The sequence below is a fragment of the Euprymna scolopes genome, chromosome 41, assembly GCF_053919585.1.
Source record: "Euprymna scolopes isolate OS-2025 chromosome 41, ASM5391958v1, whole genome shotgun sequence".
NCBI classification, from domain to species: Eukaryota; Metazoa; Mollusca; class Cephalopoda; order Sepiida; family Sepiolidae; genus Euprymna; species Euprymna scolopes.
In genome coordinates, this window is record NC_136522.1 from 72,321,969 (window position 1) to 72,349,607 (window position 27,639).

At 34.6% G+C, this 27,639-nt stretch overlaps 1 protein-coding gene across 1 annotated transcript in view; it reads right to left on the reverse strand.

Moving 5' to 3' along the window:
* Positions 1 to 27,639, reverse strand: part of LOC145266623 (ETS homologous factor-like) — a 70,413-nt gene that overhangs the window by 10,402 nt on the left and 32,372 nt on the right. Inside the window, exons 5-8 of the mRNA XM_080122528.1 lie at positions 25,974 to 26,054; positions 20,166 to 20,324; positions 19,337 to 19,591; positions 15,827 to 16,022 (exon numbers count right to left, since the gene is read on the reverse strand). Of these exons, the coding sequence (XP_079978654.1) occupies positions 15,827 to 16,022; positions 19,337 to 19,591; positions 20,166 to 20,324; positions 25,974 to 26,054 (691 nt within the window). The remainder of the gene's footprint in view (positions 1 to 15,826; positions 16,023 to 19,336; positions 19,592 to 20,165; positions 20,325 to 25,973; positions 26,055 to 27,639) is intronic.

The window sequence follows — 27,639 nt, forward strand, 5'->3', positions numbered from 1 at the left end:
AATTAGGTTGGTTGTTTGTAGCTTATCGGTACGTACCATTTACAATGACGTCACAGTTTTGCAGTGAATGCTGCTTTGTTTTTAATTCTTTGGTAAAAATATTAAGTAACAAGTTCTCAGATCATAAAAACATTTTCTGTTCAATTTTTAATAGGGGGTTTGTTTGTTTATTTTTTAATTTTTATTTAATTTTATTTATTTTTTTTTTTTTGTTAGCAGACTACGCTAAGATCTGCTATTCCTCATAGCTAGGGAGGAGCTGCTGTGGGTACCCTATCCTGTCTTTACAAAACAGGCGTCGAAAATTAGTAGTCAAGGACATTTTTGCCTCCCTATTTCCTTTCTCTCTCTCTCTCTATGATAAGTGCTCCCCCCTCTCCCCCCTTAAACTTTTTGGGAATACTCGTCTGGCTACAACAACTGTCAACAATTTCCCCCACTCTCTATTTGTGCTCAAAACTAAGCAAACATTCCCTAAGCAAAGTTTCTTTCCTAGAGCTGCCCTTCTGTGGAACACAATACCATGGAGCTGTTTTCTAGCTGACTATAACATGGTCATTTTACAAGTCTTATGTAAATCAGTTCTTGTTGAAGCGTGCTATAATTAAACCCAATCCAAGTTCCACCATGGTTGATCATCATGTGTTTTCAGGGTGGAACGATAAAATTGTCGTCCTAGAAAAGACATGATTCCGTTTCCGTTTGATAGAAAACCGGTTTTCTTTCTTGCTGCAGACCATCTGCTAGTTGGCCAGTTGTGTAAAAACCCCAAGAGCGATAGGAACCTTCCATCATGTATGAAAGTTACACAACGTTCAACGAGGTAGATTGGAGATGCGCCACTGTATAACTCATGCTCGTTACCGACCCAAGTTATGACAACAGGACCATTGTCACCCTCAATGCATCGTTAGATTGCCACACATAACAGGGACGTGCCCAGGGTGATGAAAAAATTTCCGGCCTCAGTCATGGTCTTTGGTGTGGTTTCAAGTGAGGGTCACATCATGCTACCTCACATCTTCGAAGTCGGCTTGAAAGTCAACACCAAAGTGTAGCTGGATGTGCTGAAGAGTGTGGTGATCCCCTGGTGCAATCAGGTGGCTGGGAATGACAGCAGGACTGGCGCCGACCCACAAGTCCAAAGAGACTCAGGCTTGGCTTCAGAGGGAGTGCTTCTCCCCCCGCTGTCCCCCCTCCTTTCCCTACCTGAACCCGCTGAACTACTTCGTTTGGTCATACATCAAGAACATCACCAACATGACCTCCCACAACACCAAAGCCAGCCTGATTGCCGCCATCGGTTTGAAAGTCAACGCCAAAAAGTGTACCTGGATGTGCTGAAGAGTGTGGTGATCCTCTGGTTTAATCAGCTGGGCGCTGGCAGACCCTGGCTATGGCAGCGGGACTCGGCGCTGGCCCACAAGTCAAAAGAGACCCAGGCTTGGCTTCAGGATGAGTGCTACGACTTTGTACCCTTCTCTCACTGCCCCCCCCTCCCCCGACCTTAACCCGCTGGACTATATCATTTGATCATATGTCGAGAACATCACCAACATGACCTCCCACAACACTGAAGCCAACCTGATCGCTGCCATCTGCTGAGTATTCACCAAGCTTCTGCCAGTGCTTGTGGAAAAGGCAGACTCCCAGTTCCAGACCTGTATAGAAGCGGTGATTGAGGCTGAAGGCGGTTACATTGAATAGATGTCAGCTCTACTACATAATCAAGTTACTGGAACTGATTTTTTCAATAAAAGTTTTAAAATAAAAATATTTTTGTTTGTTCCTTTTTGACGGTGCCAGATAGCGTGGGAATCCGATATATGTTTGAACTATAACGAACATGGTTCAAGCGTGACAGCCACGTTACACAAATACATTGCGGCCATTTTTTTCTTGTGCTCGTATAACAGTTGACATTAATTGTTTTGCCATTCTCCTACATACAACGTCTGATAATATTCTCAAATGGTCACCCATATGGTGCTGACTAGACTAAATGTTGCTTAACTTCGATGATCTAACAAGAACCGGTGTGTCAACGTAATTACAGTCCCCCATGTGATTGAAAAATTGAACAGTTAGTTTTTTTTGTTTTTTTTCATAAAATTGGTTTAATAATCTGAGAATTTAAATTATATGAGCCAAACAAGAGATAATGTTTCGAATGGAAGTTTTTTTTTAATGTGGTGATTCAAAAAGATTTTCATGAAATTTTTAATTTAAATCACATTTTTCTCAAATGTTCAATTATGTGTTTAAAAATATTTGTTAAAAAAACATTTGTTTAAAAAACATTTGTTTAAAAAATATTTGTTTAAAAATATTTGTTTAAAAAATATTTGTTTAAAAATATTTGTTTAAAAATATTTGTTAAAAAAAACATTTGTTTAAAAAATATTTGTTTAAAAATATTTGTTAAAAAAACATTTGTTTAAAAAACGTTTGTTTAAAAAATATTTGTTTAAAAAATATTTGTTTAAAAATATTTGTTTAAAAAACATTTGTTTCCCTTTTTTTTTTAATTAATAATTAAAAAAAAAAGGGAAACAAATATTTTTAAACAAATTAATAATAAATTAATAATTGCCCATTTTTTTATTTTCAAGAAAATTAGGCTGTTGTCCCGAATTCAACGTAATAATTAAAAAATATAATAAAGAAGAATCTTTATAATGTATGTATCTCTCACTGAACGAAATTGGCATATTCCAAAAATTACGTAAATTAATTTAGCAGTTTTTTTTTTGTGTGTGTGAAAAGAAAATCGGGGTTTGTTTTACAATCCACAGCAATTGAAAAATGTGGTAAAAAATATCAAATAATCGTAACCAAAGGCAAGATAAGTTACTCTTCTACCTAGGTAGAAAGATTTTTAGTGTTTTTGCTTAATGTAAAATGTTTATTTGGCTCGAAAAACAGCTAATGTCAACCGCTACACGAGCACAAGAAAAAAAAAAAAAAATGACCGCGTAACTGTAGTGGAGTTGGAAAAGGTTAAAGTAGGAACACGATGACTTGGTGAGAATACGAAGAACATTTATACCAAGCAAGGGTCAGTGGTACAGAAAAGGTTAGTAAGTCCATGGGGAGTCATCTCTGCACGACATCCGGGATAGCTCTCATTGAGCGGTCTAGACTTGTTGGTTATATAACTAATGGACAAGTCCATCTTAGCGGGTATGTCCCCACAACAGTAACAAATGTATCAGAGCGCATATGAGCGCATGGGAAAATATCAGCGAGAGCTCTAGGATAGCTGCCTTGTGAAGATATTAGCAGCAGTAAACGAAAAAAGCACATATGCAAATTAGGAAATGTGCTTGACAAGGAAGATATCTCACTAATGATGCAATTCTCTATCTATATAAAAGCCAAGTACGTCCAAGGATGGAATACTGTTGCCATATCTGGGCAGGAGCTGCTAAAAATAGCCTATCCTGCCTTGACAGAGTACAAAATAGACTTTGTGGCTTAGTGGGGGATGCCCTTTTCTCTACCCTGCAACCTCTCTCACACAGAAGAGACGTTGCGAGCCTATCCTTGTTTTATCATTATTTCCATGGCAGGTGCTCATCTGAACTCCAATCTCTGGTCCCCCCTCGCCAATCTTTCACGAAAAACACCCGTCTAGCTGAATCCACTGTCAAAAATTTCCCCCACTCTATATCTGTGCCTAAATCAAAACGCGGATTCCATGAACAAAGCTTCTTTCTTAGAACTGCATGCCTGTGGAACTCTCTTCTGTCTGCCTGCTTCCCACCTGACTACAACTTGGATGTCTTCAAGTCCAATGTTAACAAATTCCTAATGAACCGCTCCCTTAAGTAAACACTTCATCAAATCTCCACACTAACGTAATGTACTTGCAATAACCCTTATCCCTGAGTGGCTTCCGGGTCTTGATAAGTGGTGATCACTGTGTAAAAAAAAAGAATATCATGTGGTTGAGAGAAGTAAAGTCGGCGCTGGAGAAGATAGACGTGTTAAGTTGGAGGGATGAAATGGCTGGCTAATACCAGCATGAGGTCAGAGGAGAAATTAAAATGCAGACAGGTGAAATGAACGTGTGGCCCTGCAGTGGAAGCGAGAGACTTTTAAGCTGGTGTCGAGATGGCAGGGTTTTGCTAATCTCATGGCAGACGAAGAGAATAGTTAGAAAAAACAAAAAGCAGGCATTGTTTGGAAAGCAATGGTAATAAATGCCTTTTGTTAAAACGTTAGTTCGATTTGAGTTGTCTCCCTTTATATATTAAAGATGGCGGCGCAAGACACGCCACTCTTGCTACCTCATAAAATTTGATTTTCTTCATAAAAAAAACATTAAAAAAATAAATAAAATAAACACTTGATCAATTTCCGTGATTTTTGGAATATGACATTTTCGTTTTGTGATGAATTGTTTAATTTTTATATATTAAAATTTTTTTTTTAATAAAGGTTAATTCTGGATAATAACCCAATCCTCTTGAAAAAGAAAAAGGTAATTATTAATTTTAAAACTTAAAAAGAATGTAAAATACACTAATTAATATTTTTTAATAATAGATATATATTTATTTATTAAAAAACGTACATCATTAAGATTTTTCGTTATTAGAGCTAAAACCAATAGTATATATTCAATTGCCATGTCGTAGTAATGAGCATATCCAAAAATTACGAAAAACGATAAAGTATAAAATTAATTATTGATGAAAATAATTTTCTAAGACAATTAGTGAAAATTGAGTTTTGCTAAAAACAAAAACAAAAGAAAGAAAAAAGAAACGCAAAGTTTCAATAGTAATAAAGGAGGTAAATTTTTTCTGAAAACTTTGGTCAATTTAGCAAAACTCAATTTACATTAACTTATCTTCGAAAACTGCTTTCATTAATAATTAATTTTCTACTTCATCGTTTTTTTGTAATTTTTGGATATGTTCATTACTGTGACATGACAATTTCGTTCTAATAATGCTGAATTACCTTAGTAATTCATAAAAATGAAACCGGAAATAAATAAACAAAATCCGGGACGGTATTTTTCCTTTTTTTACAAAACGTTTTTATTTCCGTTACTTTCAGTAATACTTAAAAAGTCTCTTGTTGGCTTCCACCTGTCCATTTTAGCCTGGATCGCATTTCTCTTTCTTTCGATCGCATGCTAGGCACAGCCGGCCCATTCTCATCTTCGCTTTTCACAGCCAGCCAGCCATCGCTGCTGCTGATATTTTCCCACGCGCTCATATGCCCTATGTTGCAGAATCTCTGAAAAATCTTTATGATGTACGATTTTAATGAATAAAAATTTATCTAATAATAATTTTCAAAAATCTGTATTTTTGGATTTTGAATTCTTTGGTCATTTACGTTCGTACCGGTAAACTAAATTTTCTTTATTATTTCTTGTTAAAATACAAAACAGAATAGAAAAAAAATATTAACCTAATGAAGTTTGTGAACGATGCAGCATGTCTGATTTTTTTTTTCTTTCTTTTTTTTTTTTACGTCTTTCGCCATCCGTGCGATCTCGGTCCAAACATAAAACAAAGCTTTTTGGGGAAGCCGCTCATTTTTGGAACGGAATCAAAATATTTGGCGGTTCGGCAGAATCTATGGATGGAGAAAAGAACAGCGGATATCGATATCAGAAAAAAAAAATTTTAATGGAAAATTGTCTTTATTAATGATATTACCATCAGCAGCAGAAAAAAAAAGCACTTCCATAGACTTCGCTAAACTGATGGAGTGAACCATGTTTTTCTGATTCAATACTAACTGTTCCGACCTAGCGCTTTTTTTTTTATTTATTTATTTTATTTATTTTTTTTATTAAACTTTCATAATTAAAAATTTACTTGACTGAAAAAGAATTTTCTTCGCCTGTAAAAAAAATATTCGGGTAATAAATAAATAAATACAAAAATTAATGCAGTTTTCAAAAAATATAAAAAAAATCGATCATTTATTTCAGATTTCTTTGTTTAAATTAAAACGTAAGAATAAATACCAGACAAGCAACTTTATTTTTCTTTTCTAATTTTTTAGTTATTCTTATATATATATATATATATATATATATATATATATATATATATATATATATAACCCCAAAATCAAACACCACTGTCTTGTGGGCTTTATCACAGCAAAAAGCTAAGAGATGGGAACTGACTTCAAATCCTACTGCTGCCTTGCAGTTTTCCTTAAAAGGCTATGGAAACCCACCCAGAAAGAAAAGACATAGTAGCGGACACGATAGGGTGACTGTTTACTTCACTGAGATTACTTTCGGTCAGAAGCTGCTGCCAGTTGTCGTGGGTTCGCTCCACTGGACATGCGCATTGGAGGTTCAGAGAGTGTAGAGGACTAGAGTACATATAAATCCTAACCCGTTACAAAAGAAAATAATGAAACGAATGGAATTGAAGGAAACAAAAACTCAATTGATGTGAGGGAATAAACATGTCGTTTATTTTCGTGTTCATTCAGGCATTGACGACTACATGCGTGGAAAAGAAAGAAATGAAGTCGAGGGCGAGAAATGGCCGTCCCGCACGTAGAAAGGAAGATAGAAAAAGAGTGTTTGCCTCAGTAAAACCGTGCGTTCATGATAGCAGTCGTCCACGTGGAAAAGTCTTCAAACCAAGAGCTATGGACGCCGAACTTGCCTGGTTGACGAAACCAGGCGAAAGGGAAGAAAGAGAGGAAGTTGAATAGTGTTGTGGGCTTTTATAAGAGTGTCTATCTGATGCGCAACAGATACCGCACCTAAACTGCGCAAGCAAGTTAGGAGCCAATGTGGAAAGTCATGGGATGATGGAGTGAGAATATGCCAACACGGAGGGATGAAGGACTGAGGCCCCAACAAGTCATCATCAAGACTGACGGACTGCATGATGATGATGATGATGATGATGATGACGATGATGATGACGACGATGATGATGATGATGATGATGATGATGACGGTGGTGGTGATGGTGATGATGATGGTGGTGATGATGATGATGATGATGATGATGATTTTTGTTTGTAATTGTTTTTCTATTGGATTATTTTTTGCAATCTTTGCAATTCATACTAATTTCGACATGAGTCGTAAGTGCGTAATAATGTTTTCACGTGAAATGTGGTAGATTAAAAGGCCACCACTGTAAGGCAGCACTTAATTTTCAAGTAAAAATAAAATCTTACTTTTTTTTTTTTTCATTAGCTTTCCCGACCCGGCATTATTTTTTACTTTTTTTTTTTTTTTTTTTTTTTAAATATTTTACGTAACTGAAATAAATAAGTTTAAAGTAAAAATATGTAACTGACGAATATCTTTATTATTTATTTATTTATTTTTTAATTAATTAAAAACATATATTAGCTTTTCTTACTCGGCGTTTCCCGGGAGTTTTTTTTTTTAATTTTTAATTTTTATTTTTAATTTTCATTAAATAATATGATTCAAATAACATTTTCTTCGCCTGCAAAAAAAAAAAAATGAAATGTCTTATGAATAAATGTAAAATAAAATTGCGCCCACTTAAAAAAAAAAAGAAAAAAAGAAAAAAGAGCCCATAATTTAATTTTCCTTCCTGCTTTGTGTTTATTATTTAATTACGTCACCGCCAGAATAGTTTATGACTATCGAATTACTCCTAACAAAAATTGAGACTATTTAAATAGCACTACGCTTTTTTATGCCGGGTTTATTGTACAAACACTAGCAATCAATAAATACTGGCGTTTCCGTTTTTCGATTTATTGTCTGTTTAATGGTATTTTTTTTTTTTTAATGTGGCAATGAAGTGTTTATTCCGAACACAATACAAGACCTCGGGGGGGGGGGGTAAATCCGCGATAATAAGTCCGACAGTAGTCTTGCTTTTGTTTTTGTTTTTGTTTTTTCTGGTCATCAAAGCAACAAAAATGATAATAAATAAAGAACAAAAAAAAAAAACGCCGAATTAAATCAGTATTAGCGACTCATTGCTAAGAGCCGAAAGAAAAACGAATAGTCGAATGGAGAATAGTACGACAGATCAATACATGTAGAATTTTAGATGACCCGTGTAGATAATGTCTGAATGAGAAATTGTAAATTTTAAACTTTAAAGACCCTCCAAAAATCTATTAAACTGTAGAAACGAAATAGTAATCAACTTTATACATCGAATAAACATCACATTGGGAAAATAATGATTAAAATAAAAAATACCATTTTTTTCTTGCATTTTAAGCCCAAACAAGATGTCTGTTTACATTACACTTGAACTTCTGCATGTCAGTACAGTCAGCGAAACAGGAACTTGGAAGGGAATTACAAAGTCTAGAAATCCTAGGGAAGAAACTATTAGAGTAGAAGACTTTCTGACATCTGGGGATCTCTACTGTGTAGGGGTGGGATTTAGTTACTTGTCGGGTTTGTCAGGGGTATTTATGTCGATGAGGTACAAGGGCTTATAGTTCGTCGGAACACCTACCATTAAACTAATTTTAAAATAGACAGGGAATGCAACCTTTCGTCGATGGGACAGAGGTTGAAGCCTAGGTGACAGTAGCTTGATTGCCATATATATTTCCATTACTATATATATATATATATATATATATATATATATATATATATATATATATATAAAGGGACTTTGTGTGTGCATGTGTGAGTTCGTTCTCTATAGACTCGTAAATGGCTGGGTCGATTTATAAAAAAATTCATACCAATGTACTTTATGTGGTTGGCAGTGTTCTTATGTTGATTTTGTATCGGAATGTCTTCAATAAGTACCAATAATCATTAATCGGAAAAAAGTATGATTCATGAGAACACACACACACACACAACTTTCCTTTATCTATATATCTATAAAAGTGAGAACATGTGTGCGATGACATTACTCAACGATATTTTTATCTACAGACTTGAAGTTTGGTATATAGGGTATTTAGATATGTGGAACACTTTTTAATAGGTTTCCCTCCAGAAAAAAAGGGCTGCTAAGAGGTAAAACTTGAAAAATTGGTACGTGGGAGTCATTGGATTTTTATCTGTTTGTTAAGTGTTTCACGAATGCGCATGCGTGAGCTTTTCACAGGACAGATTTATTATGTTACAAATAAGTAGGTTTTAAAACACTTTTTAAAGAGCGCGTCAATCTGACCTGTCGTAATGCTTTGGTTTCAATCTCAGCTCGAGTTTTTTTTTTTACTTACAAGAAGTGAACTGTTTAGAAAAAAAGCATGCTATTTGCATATACATGTCTAAGTTTTTTACTGTTTTTTTTTTTACTTCATTTTTTGAAAGGAATTAAAGGTTATGCTTCGTACCTACGGTATTTCTCTTTATAATAAATAAGAATTCTGCATTAATTAAAATACAATATTTATACCTATTTATGATAAGGCAACGCCGGATGGTCTGCTAGTATGATGTAGATTCCTAAAGTAATGAGTCAGCATTTTCTTTTCAAATTAATAAATTATTCATCCAGGCAACGCCGATTAAGAAAATACCAAATTTATGGGTAGATTTTGCAGATTTTTTTATTTACTTTTCGCTGGACATATCTACAGACTACCACCATTATATATATATATATATATATATATATATATATATATATATATATATATATATATATATATATATATATATATATATATATATGAATAAAATAAAGCAAGATATAAACAATGCTTTAGACGTTATGTGAATAAAAAGGAAAAACCTAAAAGAGTAAAAACCAAAAATAAAATCAACGTTTCGTCCCTATTTCAGGGGACATCATCAGGATTTCTAGGCGAGGATGTACAGGAAGACGGTCATATATCACATGCGAAAGAGAAGTTCAGTTCTCTTTCTGTTCTGTTTTCTCCCCGCAAATACACACATAGAAGAATTAAAAAATAAACTCAACTCAGTCGAACCCTCCATAAAATTCACATATGAATCCGAACAACAACTCCCTACCCTTTCTTGATGTACTTATCATAAGATCTGAAAACGATCTTATATTTAAAGTACATCGAAAAAGTACACACAAAAATGATTATATACACTATTATTCGCACCACAGTGATAAAATAAAAACGGCCATGATCATCGGTTTTTTCTTACGTGCCCTTAGAATCTGCAGCCCTCAATATCTCGAAAATGAAATCACACATATCACCAAATCACTAAAACTTTTACAATACCCAACTCATCTTATCTCTAAAACAAAGAAAAAAAGCCATCAAAATATACTCAAACAAAGACAAATAAAAGCAGAACACACTAGATACACCACTACTAAATAGACATCTTCCTATACCTACCCACACTAACAACGACACAATTTGCAATACTCTTAATAATATAGGCATACAAACAGTACAAACCACTTCCTTAACTATAAAACGAACTTTAAAAACTAGCAAGCATTCCGCTGAAATCTCCACATCCAAAGCCGTTATTTACGCCATCCCATGTAATGCCTGCAAAAAATCATACATAGGTGAGACACAGCGAGATTTCGAAATCAGACTAAACGAACATAAAAGGGACATAAGAAATGCCAACCTCTTCAATGCACTCTTTTCCCACTGTGTCGAACATGGCCACTCTTTCGGCTTTGGACGTGCAAAAATCTTAAAATCCATCCCAGATAGAGCAAAACGGAGACTTATTGAATCTGCTTTAATTTCAAACATTAATACCATCAAACAGAGAAAAGGATTTTATAATGTAGCCCCAATCACAGGTAATATAATAATAAATGAAAAAAAACATTAATTTAGATCCTGGTTGATAAAAAAATAAAAAAATTAAAAAAAATGCATATATGTATATAACCCGACCCCCCTCCACACACACTAGATATAAATTCTCTTTTCATCATGAAACTTTCTCTCCAGAACAGAAAGAGAACTGAACTTCTCTTCCGCATGTGATATATGACCGTTTTCCTGTACACCCTCGCCTAGAAATCCTGATGATGTCCCCTGAAATAGGGACGAAACGTTGATTTTATTTTTGGTTTTTACTCTTTTAGGTTTTTCCTTTTTATTCACACACACACACACACACACACACACACACACACACACACACACACACACACACACACACACACACACACACACATATATATATATGTATATATATATGTATATATATATGTATATATATATATATATGTAAATATATGCATATATATGTACATATATATGTATATATACGTATATATGTATATATATGCATATAGATATGTATGTATATATATATATATTTATGTATATATATATATATGTATATATATATGTATATATATACGTATATATGCATATATGTATATATATATATGTACATATGTATATATATATATATATATATGTATATACAAGGTGAACAGAAAGTCCTTGGACCATTTTTAGTTTTAAAATTAAATATTGTTAAAATCACTTTTTCTCTTTTCGAATAAAGTAAGTACTTAGTCTAACTATTGATCTAATTATTTTCAACAAAAATATTTAAATAATTTTGTTTAAACTTTCAGAAAAATGAGCAAACGAGAGGCCATAATTCAGCTTCATTGCGCGGGAAGGACAAACTCAGAGATTATTAAGCTCTTGAAAGTGGCTAAATCCACCGTGTACCATGCTGTGAACAGATTTAAAGAACTTGGTACATCTGAAGACCGTCCTAGGACTGGAAGACCTCGCACTGCTCGAACAAAGAAGGTGATTAAAGCTGTCCGAGAGAGGGTAAGGAGGAACCCGAAGAGATCTGCAAGACAAATGGCTAAATACATGAATGTGAGCGTGACCTCGATGAGAACCATCGTAAAAAACGATCTCCAGTTGTCCCCCTACAAGATGAGAAAGGGACAGTACCTCACACCTGCCCAAAAGCACAAGAGACTTGAAAGAGCAAAGTTTCTTCTTGGAGAACTGAAGGCTGGCACGGCAGAGCGAGAGATCGTTTTTTCTGATGAAAAACTCTTCACAATTGAAGCGACTGTTAACAATCAGAACGACAGAGTTTACGCAAAATCTTCAGCAGACATTGATGACTCCGTGAGAATAGTTTTCCGCCGACAAAAGCCGTCTTCCCTCATGGTGTGGGCTGCAGTCTCCAAATCTTGAAAGTCACCTCTGATTTTCGTGGAGCAGAGGGTTAAGATCAACATAGATCGCTACATTAACGTTATTTTGGTTCCAGCATTTGAAGAGATGAAGAAACACTTCAAAGATCAGCATTTTACCTTCCAACAAGATGGAGCACCATCCCACACCTCCCGAAAAACTCAGGACTGGTGCCAACGTCATTTTCCAAGATTCTGGAGTAAGGAGATGTGGCCTCCTGCATCGCCTGATTTGAATACCATGGATTTTTCGGTGTGGTCTTTGTTGAAGGCAAAGGTGTGTTCTGTTGCTCATCCAAGTGTTGATGCTTTGAAGACATCTCTTCTGAGTGAATGGGCTAAATACTTCAGGAAACGCTGCGTGCCTCGGTTGGTAACTTCAGACAGAGAATTGAACGTCTAATCGAAAGGAAGGGGCATCACATTGAAAATAAATAATTTGAATTTATTCTTGGTTTCCCAACTTATAATTTTCATTCATGTTTAATTTATATTTTTGTAATTTTCTATTAATAAACCACTTCTGAATTGGTCCAAGGACTTTCTGTTCACCCTGTATGTCTATATGTATAGAAATGTATACATATATATATATATGTATATATATATGTATGTATATATATATATGTATGTATATATATATGTATGTATATATATATGTATATATATGTATATATATGTATATACATGTATATATGTCTGTATATATATGTGTATATATATATATATATGTATGTATGTATGTATATGTATGTATATATATGCATGTTTCTACAATAGTGATTTCAAGGTTATGAGGTTTTTTGAAGCATGAAGACGATATTGTTTTTTTGTTTTTCTTTGTATTTAATATTTTATTTTTTATATTTCAGGCGTCCCTCCGCTCTTGGTCACAAAAGCAAGTTTCTAACTTTCTTTTTAAATAAATTTGCAATGTGATTACATCGTTAGCGTCTTAATCGACCACCACTCCCGCCATTGGTGTCACAGTTTTTTTTTTTTTTTCTTTGTTTCGATCGAGCAAAGCTAGTTTGAAATAAATTTAACTGTTTTTACTTGTTTGAAGTCAAAAGGTATGATTATGCTGGCATGAATGAGAGAAAAATATGTACATAGGAAGAAACCAATTATCTTTCTTTTATTTTTAATCTCCAAGCTTCACATATATAACTCTTTTCTTCTTTTTTTTTTTTTAATTTCAAACGATCTTTCGTTCTGAAATACAACAAAGTCATCCTTTTCACAACATATATACTTTCAAATATTGTATTGGTATTTTATTTCCTTCAATTTATTCATCCAGAGAAAGTCTTTCAATAAAGACGAAACGTTAATGGACACATAACTTTGTTTTTTTTTTTTTCATCTCTCTATCTGGTCGGAATACCATTTCCATTATTCTCATTATATATATATATATATTTGTTGCTGGTGTTTTTCAACGATATTAAAAACTTCGAAATGTTGTTATTTTTTTTCAGCTACCGTTTTTTTTAAGAGCCATAAACTCTTCTTGTTATTCATTTGTATAATTGAGTAGCCCCATTTTTTATATGGGACGTATTTATTTATTGATTTATTTATTGATTTTTATTATTAAATATTATTACGGCATAAAAGGCATTCGATATTCATGGCAACGATGCAGAAAACTGATGAATAAGAATATGGACAAGAGACAAACAATCAAAGACAATATTTGGGGTACGAAAAAAAGGTACATGCATCTATGTCCCGCCAAAAGCAACCCTGCAAGCAAATTGGGCAGAGAGGGAAACAAGATCCCAAAACCAAAACATGCAAGTCCTGTCCTCTTCTCTTCCGCCGTCTTGAATATACTTTTGTTTTCTATTTTGAAAAGGGGAGGCGCCTCTCTCCCGAAATTAATCAAAGTTCCATTCCACCAACGGACTTTATATACACCGGACATACCAGCAACTTGGTTATAAAATAATTATACATTGAGGTGAGGAATGATAAACGAATAAACATTTAGACACTCCTCTCCTCAAACATATCCGTCTACTTTTTGTTTGTTTTTCTTTTCTTTACTTTCATGGTTCCGGTCTTTCTTCGCATTGTTTTTGACTTTTAAAACTTTATATATATATATATATATATATATATATATATATATATATATATATATATATATATTAGTAATCTATTTTTCTCTATTTTTTAAATATTTCCAGGAATATCTGCCTTAATACAAAAATGCTAGTTTTTTTTTGGTTTCTTTAAGCACTCCACCACACACACATTTTTGCTGATGAGGAGACTTTGTTTAAAAAATCTTTTTTTTTTTCAAATTATTATTCAAGACATATTGTATATTTCAATAAAAACATCGTTTCCGAAACGATCGTACAATCTATTGATTTTGGTTGCTTTCTTTTTGAAACTGGTTTTTAATTCCAAATTATCAATCATTTTACTCAATATTAAATGTTATTATATGTGTGTGTGTGTGTGTGTAATTATTTATTATAATATTTATTAAATACCTACAGACACTAGTGTTTCATCTTTTCAGGAATTATCAGTGCAGGGTGTCACACCAGTCGATAGATTTGAATCCGGCGGCAGAAGCAGCTTCATTAGCAAGGACCTAGTCCATTCAACTACCATTTACCGCGAGAAATGCTGTTGAATCTTAAACATTTATTTTTTAAATGCTTTTTATCGTCTATCAGAGTGATCTAATCATTATATTATACGCTTTTTTAATTTGGACGTATATAACATTTTTATTTATTTATTTATTATTTTTAAAACAGTAATCTACGTACACGCGTGTTTCAAGGTCATTACCTCTCATCAGCGTAGTTTAACTGTTTCTAGATTTTGAAAAATAACAACAATAACAAAATCTAAATTTATAAGCGATAAAAATAAACAGTTTATTTATTTTTATCGCTTATAAATTTAGATTTTGAAAAATAACAACAATAACAAAATCTAAATTTATAAACGATAAAAATAAACAGTATAATTAATCTAGGGATTATGGCCTAACGGTTAAGACACCAGACTGTGGTAAACATGATCTGAGGTTCGATCCCTAGAAACAGTTAAACTACGCTGATGAGAGGTGATGGCCTTGAAACACGCGTGTACGTAGATTACTGTTTTAAAAATAATAAATAAATAAATAAAAATGTTATATACGTCCAAATTAAAAAAGGGCGACTTTCTAAGTAAATAAAAAAATTAGCTCCGAGGCGGAGCCAATATTAACCGTATGTATCGCTTGAAAAATAACAACAATAACAATATATATATATATATATATATATATATATATATGCTCGTAACAGCAACATGTATGGATCCTTTATTAATATTTTTGATTTCGAAACAAAAAAGACAATACGAAAAATTGAAAAATTAAAAAAAAGAATTATAAGACAAAATATCTCCGTTGTATTTAATAATATTTGCTTGAATATATATATATATATATATATATATATATATATATATATATATATATATATATACGATAGATATATCTTATGTAACTTTTGAACACCTTTTTTACAGGTGGGGGTGGGAGGAATACTTCCACCGTGCAACACCGGTACACGGGATCTGCTAGTATATATAGTCATCCATGGTCAGCAGTTTTTCTTTTTTTTTTCTTTTTTTTTTTTCTTTTTTTTTCTTTTTTTTTTTTTGTGTGTTGCGAGCGCATCTATAAGAGTAAGAAGAATAAGACGTACCTCATGGCGCGGGAGAGTTTTTCGTATGTCATGGAAGTGTTATTTTTCTTTTCCCCCCACATTTTAGCGACTGCTTCCGATCGGACGAAACGGAATACTCCCATGTTCGGATCTTCCCATTTGATTAACTCAGGGCAGAATTTTTCGTCGTGTAAAAGGTCACGAATGAACTCCCACAGGTGGGTTCCTTTTGATCCTAATGGAACAAAAAATAAATAAAAACGATTTTGAAAAAAAAAAAAAAAAAAAAAAAAAAACAAGAAAAAAAAGTGAAGCATACATAAAAAAAAAATGACTAAGTTCAACATTTGCCTCCCCCTACCCCATTTAGCCCCAAAAGTCCCCAAGGGACGTCAAATCCTGGTAAAAATTAAAAAACGGTGTAGCCTTAACATACAGTGATGATCATATTTATTGGCACGGTAAAATAAAAGTTAAATTTTGTCTAATAAATTCTAAAAAAGGGATTAAATTAAAGAAAATAACAAAGTATATTATGTATTTTTAACTGGCCTTTCCGATGCAGCAATCGGATTTTAGAAAAAATAAATAACAAGAACAACAAACATAATTGCAAAAAACCCTTGTTCAAAATTATTGGCACGGCTTTGTTTTTCTTTTAGTATCAGTATAATATCAATCAATTTCCGGTTTACGTGCTTTCTGAACTTTTTTATAGCCATATTATGCTTGTTTAACGCTAATTCAGTGAATAATTTTTTTCAGATAATTTTTAGATAGCGATTTATTTAAACTATTATAAGTTACTAAATTATAATTTTCAATCGCCATGGTTAAAACTAAGGAACACAGCGAAGACGTCAGGAAGCTTGTTGTAGCATGCCATACCAATGGGGAGGGCTATGATAAGATTTCAAAGAAGCTAAACCTTCCCAAATCCACTGTTAGAGCCATAATAAACAAGTTCAAACCGCAAGGCCACGTTATGAGTTTAGAGGGTAGAGGGAGAAAAAGGATTCTTTCCCCAAGAGATGAACGGAAAATTGTTCGACAAGTAAAACAAAACCCAAGGATCTCTGTTGGGGAGATTGTTGATGAACAGAGCACCTCTGGAGTGAATGTATCTCGACATACAGTTGGTAGAGTTTTGAAGAGAGCTGGTTTAAAAGCATGTCGTCCGAGAAAGACTCCCTTATTGAAGCCTATGCACCTGAAAGCAAGGCTAGCCTTTGCAAAACGTCATATTGATAAAGATGGTGCATTCTGGAAACGTGTTCTATGGACTGACGAAACGAAAATAGAGTTATTTGGCCATAATAAAGTGTCTTATATTTACAGAAAATCTGGCGAAGCTTTCCTGCCTAAGAACACCATACCCACAGTGAAGCACGGTGGAGGCAGTTTGATGTTTTGGGGATCCTTTGCTGCCTCTGGATCAGGGCGACTTGTTAAGGTCACAGGTAGCATAAAAAAGGAAGATTATGTTAAAATATTGGATGAAAACCTGAAAGACTCTGCTAAAGAGCTCTCACTTGGTCGTCGTTGGTGGTTCATGCAAGATAATGACCCAAAGCATTCGGCTAAACTGACTAAGAAATGGCTTGAGGACAATCATATTAATGTTTTGGAGTGGCCATCACAAAGCCCAGACCTTAATCCAATTGAAAATTTATGGAGAACATTAAAATCGAGGGTAATGCAAAGGAAGCCTAAGAATCTTATTCAATTGGAAGATTATTGTCAGGAAGAGTGGGCTAAAATTACTACTGAAGAGTGCAACAACTTGGTTGTAAACTATGAAAAGCGACTGAGGAAGGTAATCAAGGCCAAAGGCTATACAATTGATTATTAAATAAATCGTATCAATAATTTTGAACAAGGGTTTTTTTGCAATTATGTTTGTTGTTCCTTTGTTATTTATTTTTTCTAAAATCCGATTGCTGCATCGGAAAGGCCAGTTAAAAATACATAATATACTTTGTTATTTTCTTTAATTTAATCCCTTTTTTAGAATTTATTAGACAAAATTTAACTTTTATTTTACCGTGCCAATAAATATGATCATCACTGTATGTAAAATTTGAGTTCTGCCCATGCAAAAAAAGAGAAATGACCAAATCCATCATTTGCCCCCCTCCACCCCATTTAGCCCCAAAAGTCCCCAAGGCCTTAACGTATTTAAATTTGAGTTCAGCACCATGCAAAACTGCTAAATAGATATACACAGAAAATTTTGGACAAATATTGTAAAATAGTTCCAAAAATGGAATGTTTTTATTAGCCCTAAAAGAGCCCCTGGGGCATACCAAAGAGTTATCGCAAAGTATAGACAAACAAAATTATATAGAAATCAGTTAGTTACAACTTTTCAGAAAGTTTTATAAAAATGCAAGGAAACAATATTTTTTTATTTAACATAAAGTGTCAATTTTAGCCATTTTAACCCGAAAGGCACCGGAGTTTCCCCGGAAAATCTGTCTCATTACTTATTTTACTCGTATCATGTTTAATGTTTGTGCAAACTTTCCAAAAATAATTTCAAGGTGTAGTTATTGAGAAAAGTGCGGGCAGACGAACGGACGAGGGTGAATTTGCAGGTCCATCCTCCTTTTATCGGGGGACCAAAAATCAGAGGATATTAAGAGTGATAGCTAAAACTAGAATGTGTATTATCTTGGAAAATGAAAAGAAATGGGGTATGTTTTACAATCCACAGAGATTCGAAAAAGTGGTAAAAAGTTCATATAGCAAAAAAAAAAAAAAAAAATCGATAATCAAAAAAATCCCATTAAAGAAAGAACAGCCCACTTTTGACCAAAGTTAACACCCATATACAGCCTAACATCACAAGAGCATTTGACAAGTTTTTATCACTATGCAATCAGAAGAGCCCGACAAACAGTATTTTGATAAGACAGGGCGCATTCGAATCGATTGTTTCTATTTCAAGGACAATCGTTCCATGACGCTTGATTTTCTAGCACTGTAGAGGGAGCCCACCTTCTTTGCAACAGATCAGTTAACGATTCTGTTCTGGCTTTGTATCACACTTCCACCGGGCAACCAACGCCGATACACAGGTCTTTCTAGTATATCTAGACACACACACACACACACACACACACACACACACACACACACACACACACACACACACACTAATAGAAATAAGGTAAAAAAGGATGCTGAAAAATAAAATTGAATAAATTACAGTAAACGACCTCAAAGAATGACTTAAGGAAGATATTTTGTTTCAATGAACACAATAGAATCTTCGGATTCATACGATGATGATGATGATGATGATGATGATGATGATGATGAACACTTATCCACGAGTAGCTTTTGGTCTTGATGAGTGGTGACTCATTAGTAAAACTAATTACGATGACGATACGATAACACGGATTTATGGTTGTGAAAAGAAACCCGGAAAAAAAATGAAATTCAAAAGTGCACCAAATGACCCCACGACTCCTTAAAAGAAGATGTAGCTTTGGAGAGAGAGAGGGGGGGCGTGATGAAACCATTTTACGAGCGCCTCCTCACCTGCTCCAGATCGTTTCCCCCGCGCTTGTTTTCGTTCTGTTACGACAGTTAAGTTCGTTGCCTCTGCACAACTTTTGTCGTTGGTTGGTTTCGAAACTTTCACGCCCTCTTCTTGCTTGATCGTACCGTAGATGGGTTCGGTGAGGGGTGAAGGATGGTCAATCTGCGGCATGGATGTAACGTTGTATGGGTGACAATACTGTGGACTGGAACTTCCTGACGATGAATATGTCGAACTCTGTACTGATTCAGATCCTAAACGTAAAGAGACAAAAAAAAAAAAATGAGTTATTTCCCCCTGCGATCACTACTGCTTGAAGGCATTTATTTCTCTTTTTTTAAGCGATCAGCATTTATTACAGTAACTAGCAGGGCGGGGGCGTTCGGTCTTGCCTGGCCTGTCAAAATACATTAAATATACTTTAATATAATACGTTAAATATACTTTAAATATACTTAAATATAATTAAATATACTGAAATATAATTAAATATACTTAAATATAATTTTGTTTTCATCACCCTGGGCACGTCCCTGTTATTCGTGGCATTTTGGGGCGATCCTGTTGTCATAACTTGGATCGGTAGAGAGCATGAGTTGTACAGCGGCGCATCTCCAATCTCTCGTGTTAAACATTGTGTCACTTTTCGACATGATAGAATGCTTTTGGGATTTGTACACAACTGGGCAACTAGTAGATGTAAAAAAGTAAACCGGTTTTCATCAAACGGGAATGGAATCATGTCGTCTTTTCTAGAGCGACAATTTTATCGCCCCCCCTTTAAAATTAATGTATTTGGAAGAGGAAATAAGAGATTATTAAGGTTACCTGTGCTGTCGCATATGCTGACGTGGTTTGTTGTTCCGGGTATATGATGCTGATGGAATGTGAAGGGTGTCGAAACGTGGCTATCCCACTCGTCTGTGGAGAGAGTTTTATTCTGGTTGATGAGATCAAGGTTTTCTATCACAGGTTCGACGTCTTTGACTTTACGTTTATGAAAAGAAAAACAAAATATATTTTTACTAAAATTGATTATAAAAAAAACAAAAACAAGTGAAGCATGCATGGTCCCCCGTGAGTGCACAATGAACGAGGCCTATAAAATGACTAAGTTCAGCATTTGCCACCACCCTCCCCCATATAGCACACAAAAGCCCCAGGGAACTTCAAATCCTAATGAAAATGAACAAACGGTGCAGTTTTAGGCCTTAACATATGCAAATTTGAGTTCTGCACCATGCACAAAAAGAAATGATTAAGTCCATCATTTGCCCCCACCCACCCATTTAGCCCCAAAAGTCCCCAAGGCCTTAACATATTTAAATTTGAGTTCTGCTCCATGCAAAAAAAAAAAAATAAAAAAATAATTGAGTCCATCATTTGCCCCCCCCCCCTCCGTTTAGCCCCCAAAGTCCCCAAGGCCTTAACATATTTAAATTTGAGTTCTGCACCATGCAAAAAAAAAAAAAAATGATTAAGTCCATCATTTGCCCCCCCCCCTCCGTTTAGCCCCCAAAGTCCCCAAGGCCTTAACATATTTAAATTTGAGTTCTGCACCATGCAAAAAAAAAAAAAAAAAAAAAATGATTGAGTCCATCATTTGCCCCCCCCCCCCTCCGTTTGGACAAATATGGTAAAATAGTCCCCAAAAATGGAGTTTTTTTATTAGTCCTAAAAGAGCCCCTGGGGCACACCCAACGCGAAGTATTTTTTATTTTTTTTATACACAGGCATCACCACGTTATCAAGGCCAAGAGGCCACTCGAGGATAAGGTTAAAGGGGTGTACAGTAGAAATTGGACAATATAGTAATCAATTCGGTAAATTTGTTAACTTATATGGAACGGCTCATCAAGAACTTGTTTACGTTAGACTTGAACACAACCATATTGTAGTCAGCCGGAAAGCAGGAAAACGGGTGACAATTCCACAGACGTGCAGTTCTAAGAAAGAAGCTTTGTTAGACAAACAAAATTATACAGAAATCAGTTACAACTTTTCAGAAATTTTACCTTAGAATGTCTTCAATTATTATTAGTATCAATAGTAATATTATTGTAATTGTCAGTATCAATAGTATTCCTATTGAATTATTAGTATAAACAGTATTACAATTTTAATTATTAGTATCAATAGTATCACTATTGTAACTATTAGTACCAATAGTATCACTATTGTAATTATTAGTATCAATAGTATTACTATCGTAATTATTAGTATCAATAGTATCACTATTATAATTATTAGTATCAATAGTATTAGTATTGTAATTATTAGTATCACTAGTATTAATATTGTAATTATTATCAGAAAGTTTTATAAAAATCCAAAGCATCAGTTTTTTTTTTTTAATAAGCACAAAACTTTAGCCATTTTATCCCGAAAAGCATCTCTGGGGTGGAGTGGGGGCAACTGGAGTTTTCCTTGAAAATCTGTTCTGCTACTTTTTTACTCATATCATGTTTAATGTTTGTGCAAAATTTCAAAAAATTCCAAGGCGTAGTTATTGGGAAAAGTGCGAACGGACGAACGGACAAGCGGACAAGGGTGAATTTACAGGTCCACCCTCCTTTTGTTGGGGGGGGAGGGCAAAAAATAAATAACTTCGTAAAAGACATAATTGCAATACTTTTTTTTTTAAATATATATATTTTTTTATGTATTTGTATTGTGTTAAATCATGAGCGTGACTCCTGTCTTAGTTGGCGATATTTTAAAGAGGACTGACGCGTTTATGCAATGTCTCCACTGGGAACAGGGGGAGGGGGGCGTCATGAACAGTCTAGCTATCCGTCTCCCACCCCCCTCTCTCTCTCTTTCCTTTTTTTTTTTTTTTTCTTTTTTTTTACACAGTGGTCACCACTTATCAAGGCCCGGAAGCCACTCAGGGATAAGGGTTATTGCAAGTACATTACGTTAGTGTGGAGATTTGATGAAGTGTTTACTTAAGGGGGCGGTTCAAATTAGGAATTTGTTAACGTTTGACTTGAAGACATCCAAGTTGTAGTCAGGTGGGAAGCAGGCAGACGGAACAGAGTTCCACAGGCGTGCAGTTCTAAGAAAGAAGCTTTGCTCATGGAATCCACGTTTTGATTTAGGCACAGATAAAGAGTGGGGGAAATTTTTCACTGTGGATTCGGCTAGACGGGTGTTTTTCGTGAAAGATTGGTGAGGGGGGGACCAGAGATTGGAGTTCAGACGAGCACTTGCCATGGAAATAACGATAAAACAAGGATAGGCTCGCAACGTCTCTTCTGTGTGAGAGAGGTTGCAGGGTAGAGAAAAGGGCATCCCCCACTATTGTATACAAGTTGTCTCTCTGACGCCTTTTCTTTTAGCTGGCGAGATTTCAAGTAAGAGTAACAACGCACATAGTTTAGCTATTCATATATCAAGCTCTTTAGTGTATATGCAAGTGATTTGTCTGATGCTTTTCTGTAGTTGCCGCTTTCATTTAAAAAAATTTTTTTTATATAAACGTTTGGTCTCAGATTAGCAGTAAATAACTTCCTTTAAACTCCTCGGCCGGACGTTTACTGGGAATATGAACTGGAATAGATACATTGAGAGCATTGCAAAGGCTGCTGCGAAGAAGGTGGGCTATATTTATTTGCTTCCCCACTGAGTAAATTAGGCACAAGGCCGTTTTTTAATGTGGAGAGAGAGGGGGAGGAGGAAGGGAAAAGGGGACTAGCTCCCGAGAGGTGGGAAATGGGAGCTGGATAGTGATTGCCAGCTGGTCCATGTAGGGTTGCCCCTACATGGACCAGAAGATTGCCACAAGAGTAATGGTCTTTGATTGCAGCATCTGCCGGAACAGATACTACACTTTGATCTTGGCTCGAAGGCCACAAAGGTCCTTCCGTGTGAGGGAGGTGGGCGCGAAGAAGGTGGGCTCTCTCTGCCGTGCGAGAAAACTATTTATTCCTGAAAGTATCCTGTAACTCTATAAGACCATGTATTGGTTTGGTTTGTTCTTGTTAATGCGTGTATAGATGTGAGTAACAGTTTGTTTCTGTCCATCTGAATCTCTATTATGTAGGAAAACTTGCGCAATGAAAAATCCTGGTATGCGAGTCATCGAGTAAGCTCAGTTGCCAATACAATTATAAAATGCACGTTTCTCCGACAATACTGATCAATATATCATAATTAATTCTTTTTTTGCTGCTTTTAACCTCAAATAAGGCACATCATTGCGACACTATGTAGGGAGTTGGGCAGTGAGATGTCTGTTTATATTACACTCGAACTTCTGCATGTCAGTACAGTCAAGGGAGCAGGGAACCAGGAGGGAATTCCAAAGTTGAGTAGTTCGAGCGAAGAAACTATTAGAGTAGAAGGCTTTCTGGCATCTAGGGATCTCAATAGTGTCGGGTGGGAATTTTTTTCTTGTCTTGTTAGTCAGGGGTATTTACGTCGAGGTGGGGGCACAAGTGTTTCGAGTTCATCAGAGCACATTCCATTAAAGTATTTATAAAACAGGCACAGAAATGCAACATTGCGGCGATGGGACAGGGGTTGGTGTTTGGTTGATAGTGCGGGACCTATTCGAAACTCTTTTTGTCTAAGAGCGAGAGACTAGTGGCAGATGCACCAGGCCAGATACGCCATGCATGGGCGAATGGGCGCTTTGTAAAAATATAATATACTCTCACATGTGAGCAGTTTTCTAGCATGGTAGAGAGAACTCACCTTCTTCACAGCAGCCTTAGCAATGTCCTCAATGTATTTGTTCCCACTCATGTTGCCTGTGACTGTTAGGCCCAGGAGTTCGAAAGAAGAGTATTCACGTAGTATATTATTAGTTATGGCAGTCATTGATTCGTTAAACGAAAAAAGCTTAGTCTTGCTAGTGTTGAATATTACCATCCATTTATGTCCCCATTCCACTAAGGTTTCAGCCACTGTCTTAAATATGTGTTCATTCATTTATGCACACAATTCAATGTTTTAATACAAGTTTTTCCATATATCGTTATGGTGTAATGGATCGAAGGATGGTGACTTATTACTGTGAGAGGTTTAGTTACTCCTACATCCGCGTTGAAATTTATACACAAAGAGAAAACGGCGAAGCGAATAAAATGTATTTTTCTCTCAATTCTGATACAATTACCGATCCCAATCCCGATTCTTTTAATCTCTGAATATTTAAATATAGATTTGCTGCTTTTTTTTTTTTTTTAAATTTAATTACTATTTAATGGCCCATGTATTATGTTCACATATTTTCACAAACGTAAAAATACATCCACGCTAAAATTGTTAAGCAAAGAGCAGATAAGATATGAGAATCAGTGAATTAGATTCTGTTTGGATAAACATATCAGAAGTGTGCATCGAATGGATACCATAATACTTAGTTCGCTGCACTTTATCACAACAAAGGTACGGGCAAAATTTTAGATAAATCGGCCCAGTAGTTTCCGAGAAAAAAGTGGAACAGACAGACGGAAATAAACACCACACTCAACCATGGATAAAAACGAGAATAAGAATCCTCAGAGTTTGTCGTTGGCATATTTTTTGTAAAAGAAATAATTTTGATCTGGTTAAAACTTATTTTAAAAACGTTTATTCACCCAAACAATTATTTACTTATAAGTAAACGTTTATTCACCCAAACAATTATTTGCATAGTAATCTGTACTCATAAGACATCTCGGTCCCCATGCCTCCTTTTTTTTCAATTATAGAGAAACCACCTGTTTTGTTTTGTTCTTTTTTTCTTTCTTTTTTAGTGACTTGTTTCGCCAAAATTGGCTATTTCCACAGGAGTCTATTGCTTCTAGAAAGAATTCTGACAAAAAAAAAAAAAAAATTCTGACAAAAAAAAAAAAAAGGTAATCTAAAAATTAAATTAAAAAATAAATAAAATAACTCAATAGCTATATATATATATTTTGTTTTGTTCTTTTTTTCTTTCTTTTTTAGTGACCTGTTTCGCCAAAATTGGCTATTTCCACAGGAGTCTATTGCTACTCCTGATGTATTTCTAGAAAGAATTCTGACAAAAAAAAAAAAAAGAAAAAAAAAAGGTAATCTAAAAATTAAATTAAAAAATAAATAAAATGACTCAATAGCTATATATATATATATATATATATATATATATATATATATATATATATATATAGCTTTAAAAGAATCGGAATCAGTAATTGTATCGGAACCGGATAAAATACTGGAATCGTTCCATAACTAATGATAAGAGGTAATTCTGAAATTTGGGAATGAGGATTTATTATTATTGGTGAATCTACCTAGAATTTTGAACAGAACCCTTTATTTAATCCCCGGGGGTAGCATATTCTCGTTCTGTCAGCCATGACCGATTAGAAGACCTAAGTCAGCATCATCATATCGTATGAATCCGAAAATTTAATTGTTGGCATTGGTTTCCCCGATTTTTTTTTTTTTTTTTTTTGTCAGAATTCTTTCTAGAAACACATAGGGAGTAGCAATAGACTCCTGAGGGAATGGCCAATTTTCGCGGAACAGGTCACCACAAAAAAAAAAAAAAACAAACAAAAAAACAAAAAACAAAAAAACAGGTTGTTTCTCTATAATTAAAAAAAAAAAGGCATATGTTTGATAACAAGAGAGAAGGACATGAACATTTCTACTTACAATTATCCATACACATGAGATCTGAGTAGGAATTTTCTGTAGAAATACTAACAGAATCGTTGAGGAATGCGAATCCTGAACCTGAAATTAAAAGAAAAAAAATAATTCATTCAGCTTTAAACGTGAAGTATTCGAACACACGGTGCAAATAAATAAAACAAATCGATAAATAAATATTATTATGATAAGAGTTCTTTCATATATTGTTACAGCGTAACAGGTCGAAGGATGATGGCTTGTTACTGTGAGAGGTTTAGTTACTCCTACATTCGAGTTAAAATTAATAAACAAAGAGAAACGGCAAAGCGGAGGAAATATATTTTTCCAATTCCGATACAATTACCGATTCCAATTCCGATTCTTTTAATCTCTAAATAGATTTGCCTGTTATTTTTTTTTAATTGCTGTAATAGCTCTCTCTCTCTCTCTATATATATATATATATATATATGGCTTGAGGTAATTGCTTGTCTAGCCGCACTGATGAGCTGTGAAACAGCGAAACAGTACTGTATGTGGATGACTATAATGCTCCCTATCTTGGGTTGAGCATATTGAGAAGTAATATACAAATTACCATTAGCGTATGAAGCGATGCTCTTTGTGTAAACAAATTGAGCTTAGGTATTTGAATAATGTCAAAACATTGTTAATTCACTGCCCGCATAGCAGCAGCCGTATAGCGCAACAGTTAGAAGTTCTGACTGTCGTTTGGGCGATCAGGTTTCGATCCTGGCTTGTTAGTTGCTTTTCTAGCCGTACTGATGAGCTGTGAAACAGTAAAACAGTACTATATGTGGATGACATATAAGAACAGATACACATACTCATCTAAAAACGGTTTAACCTTTTATAACTATAAAAACGCACAATTGTTTCGGCCCTCTGTGAATATTTTTATATACAGAGATCTGAATATATGTTTTTGTTAACTTTTACACCAGAATATATATATATATATATATATATATATATATATATATATATATATATATATATATATATATATATATCCTATTATTACTTATAGCGCATTGCATACATAACTGTCCATTATCTTTTCTTTTTCTTTTTTTTTTTTTTTGCTAAAAACAGCCTATCCTGCCTTGACAGAGTACAAAATAGACTTCGTGGCTTGGTGGGGGATGCCCTTTTCTCTACCCTGTAACCTCTCTTCCACAGAAGAGACGTTGTGAGCCTATCCCTGTTTTATCGTTATTTCCATGGCAGGTGCTCGTCTGAACTCCAATCTTTGGTCCCTCCTCGCCAATCCTTCACGAAAAACACCCGTCTAGCTGAATTCACTGTCAAAAATTTCCCCCACTCTTTATCAGTGCCTAAATCAAACCGTAGATTCCATGAACAAAGCTTCTTTCTTAGAACTGCACGTCTGTGGAACTCTGTTCCGTCTGCCTGCTTCCCACCTGACTACAACTTGGATGTGTTCAAGTCCAACGTTAACAAATTCCTAATGAACCGCCCTCTTAAGTAAACACTTCATTAAATCTCCACACCAACATACTGTACTTGCAATAACCCTTATCCCTGAGTGGCTTCCGGACCTTGATAAATAGTGACCACCGTGTAAAAAGAAAAAAAAAAGATAATGGACAGTTATGCATACAATGCGCTATAATTAATAATAGGATATATATATATATATATA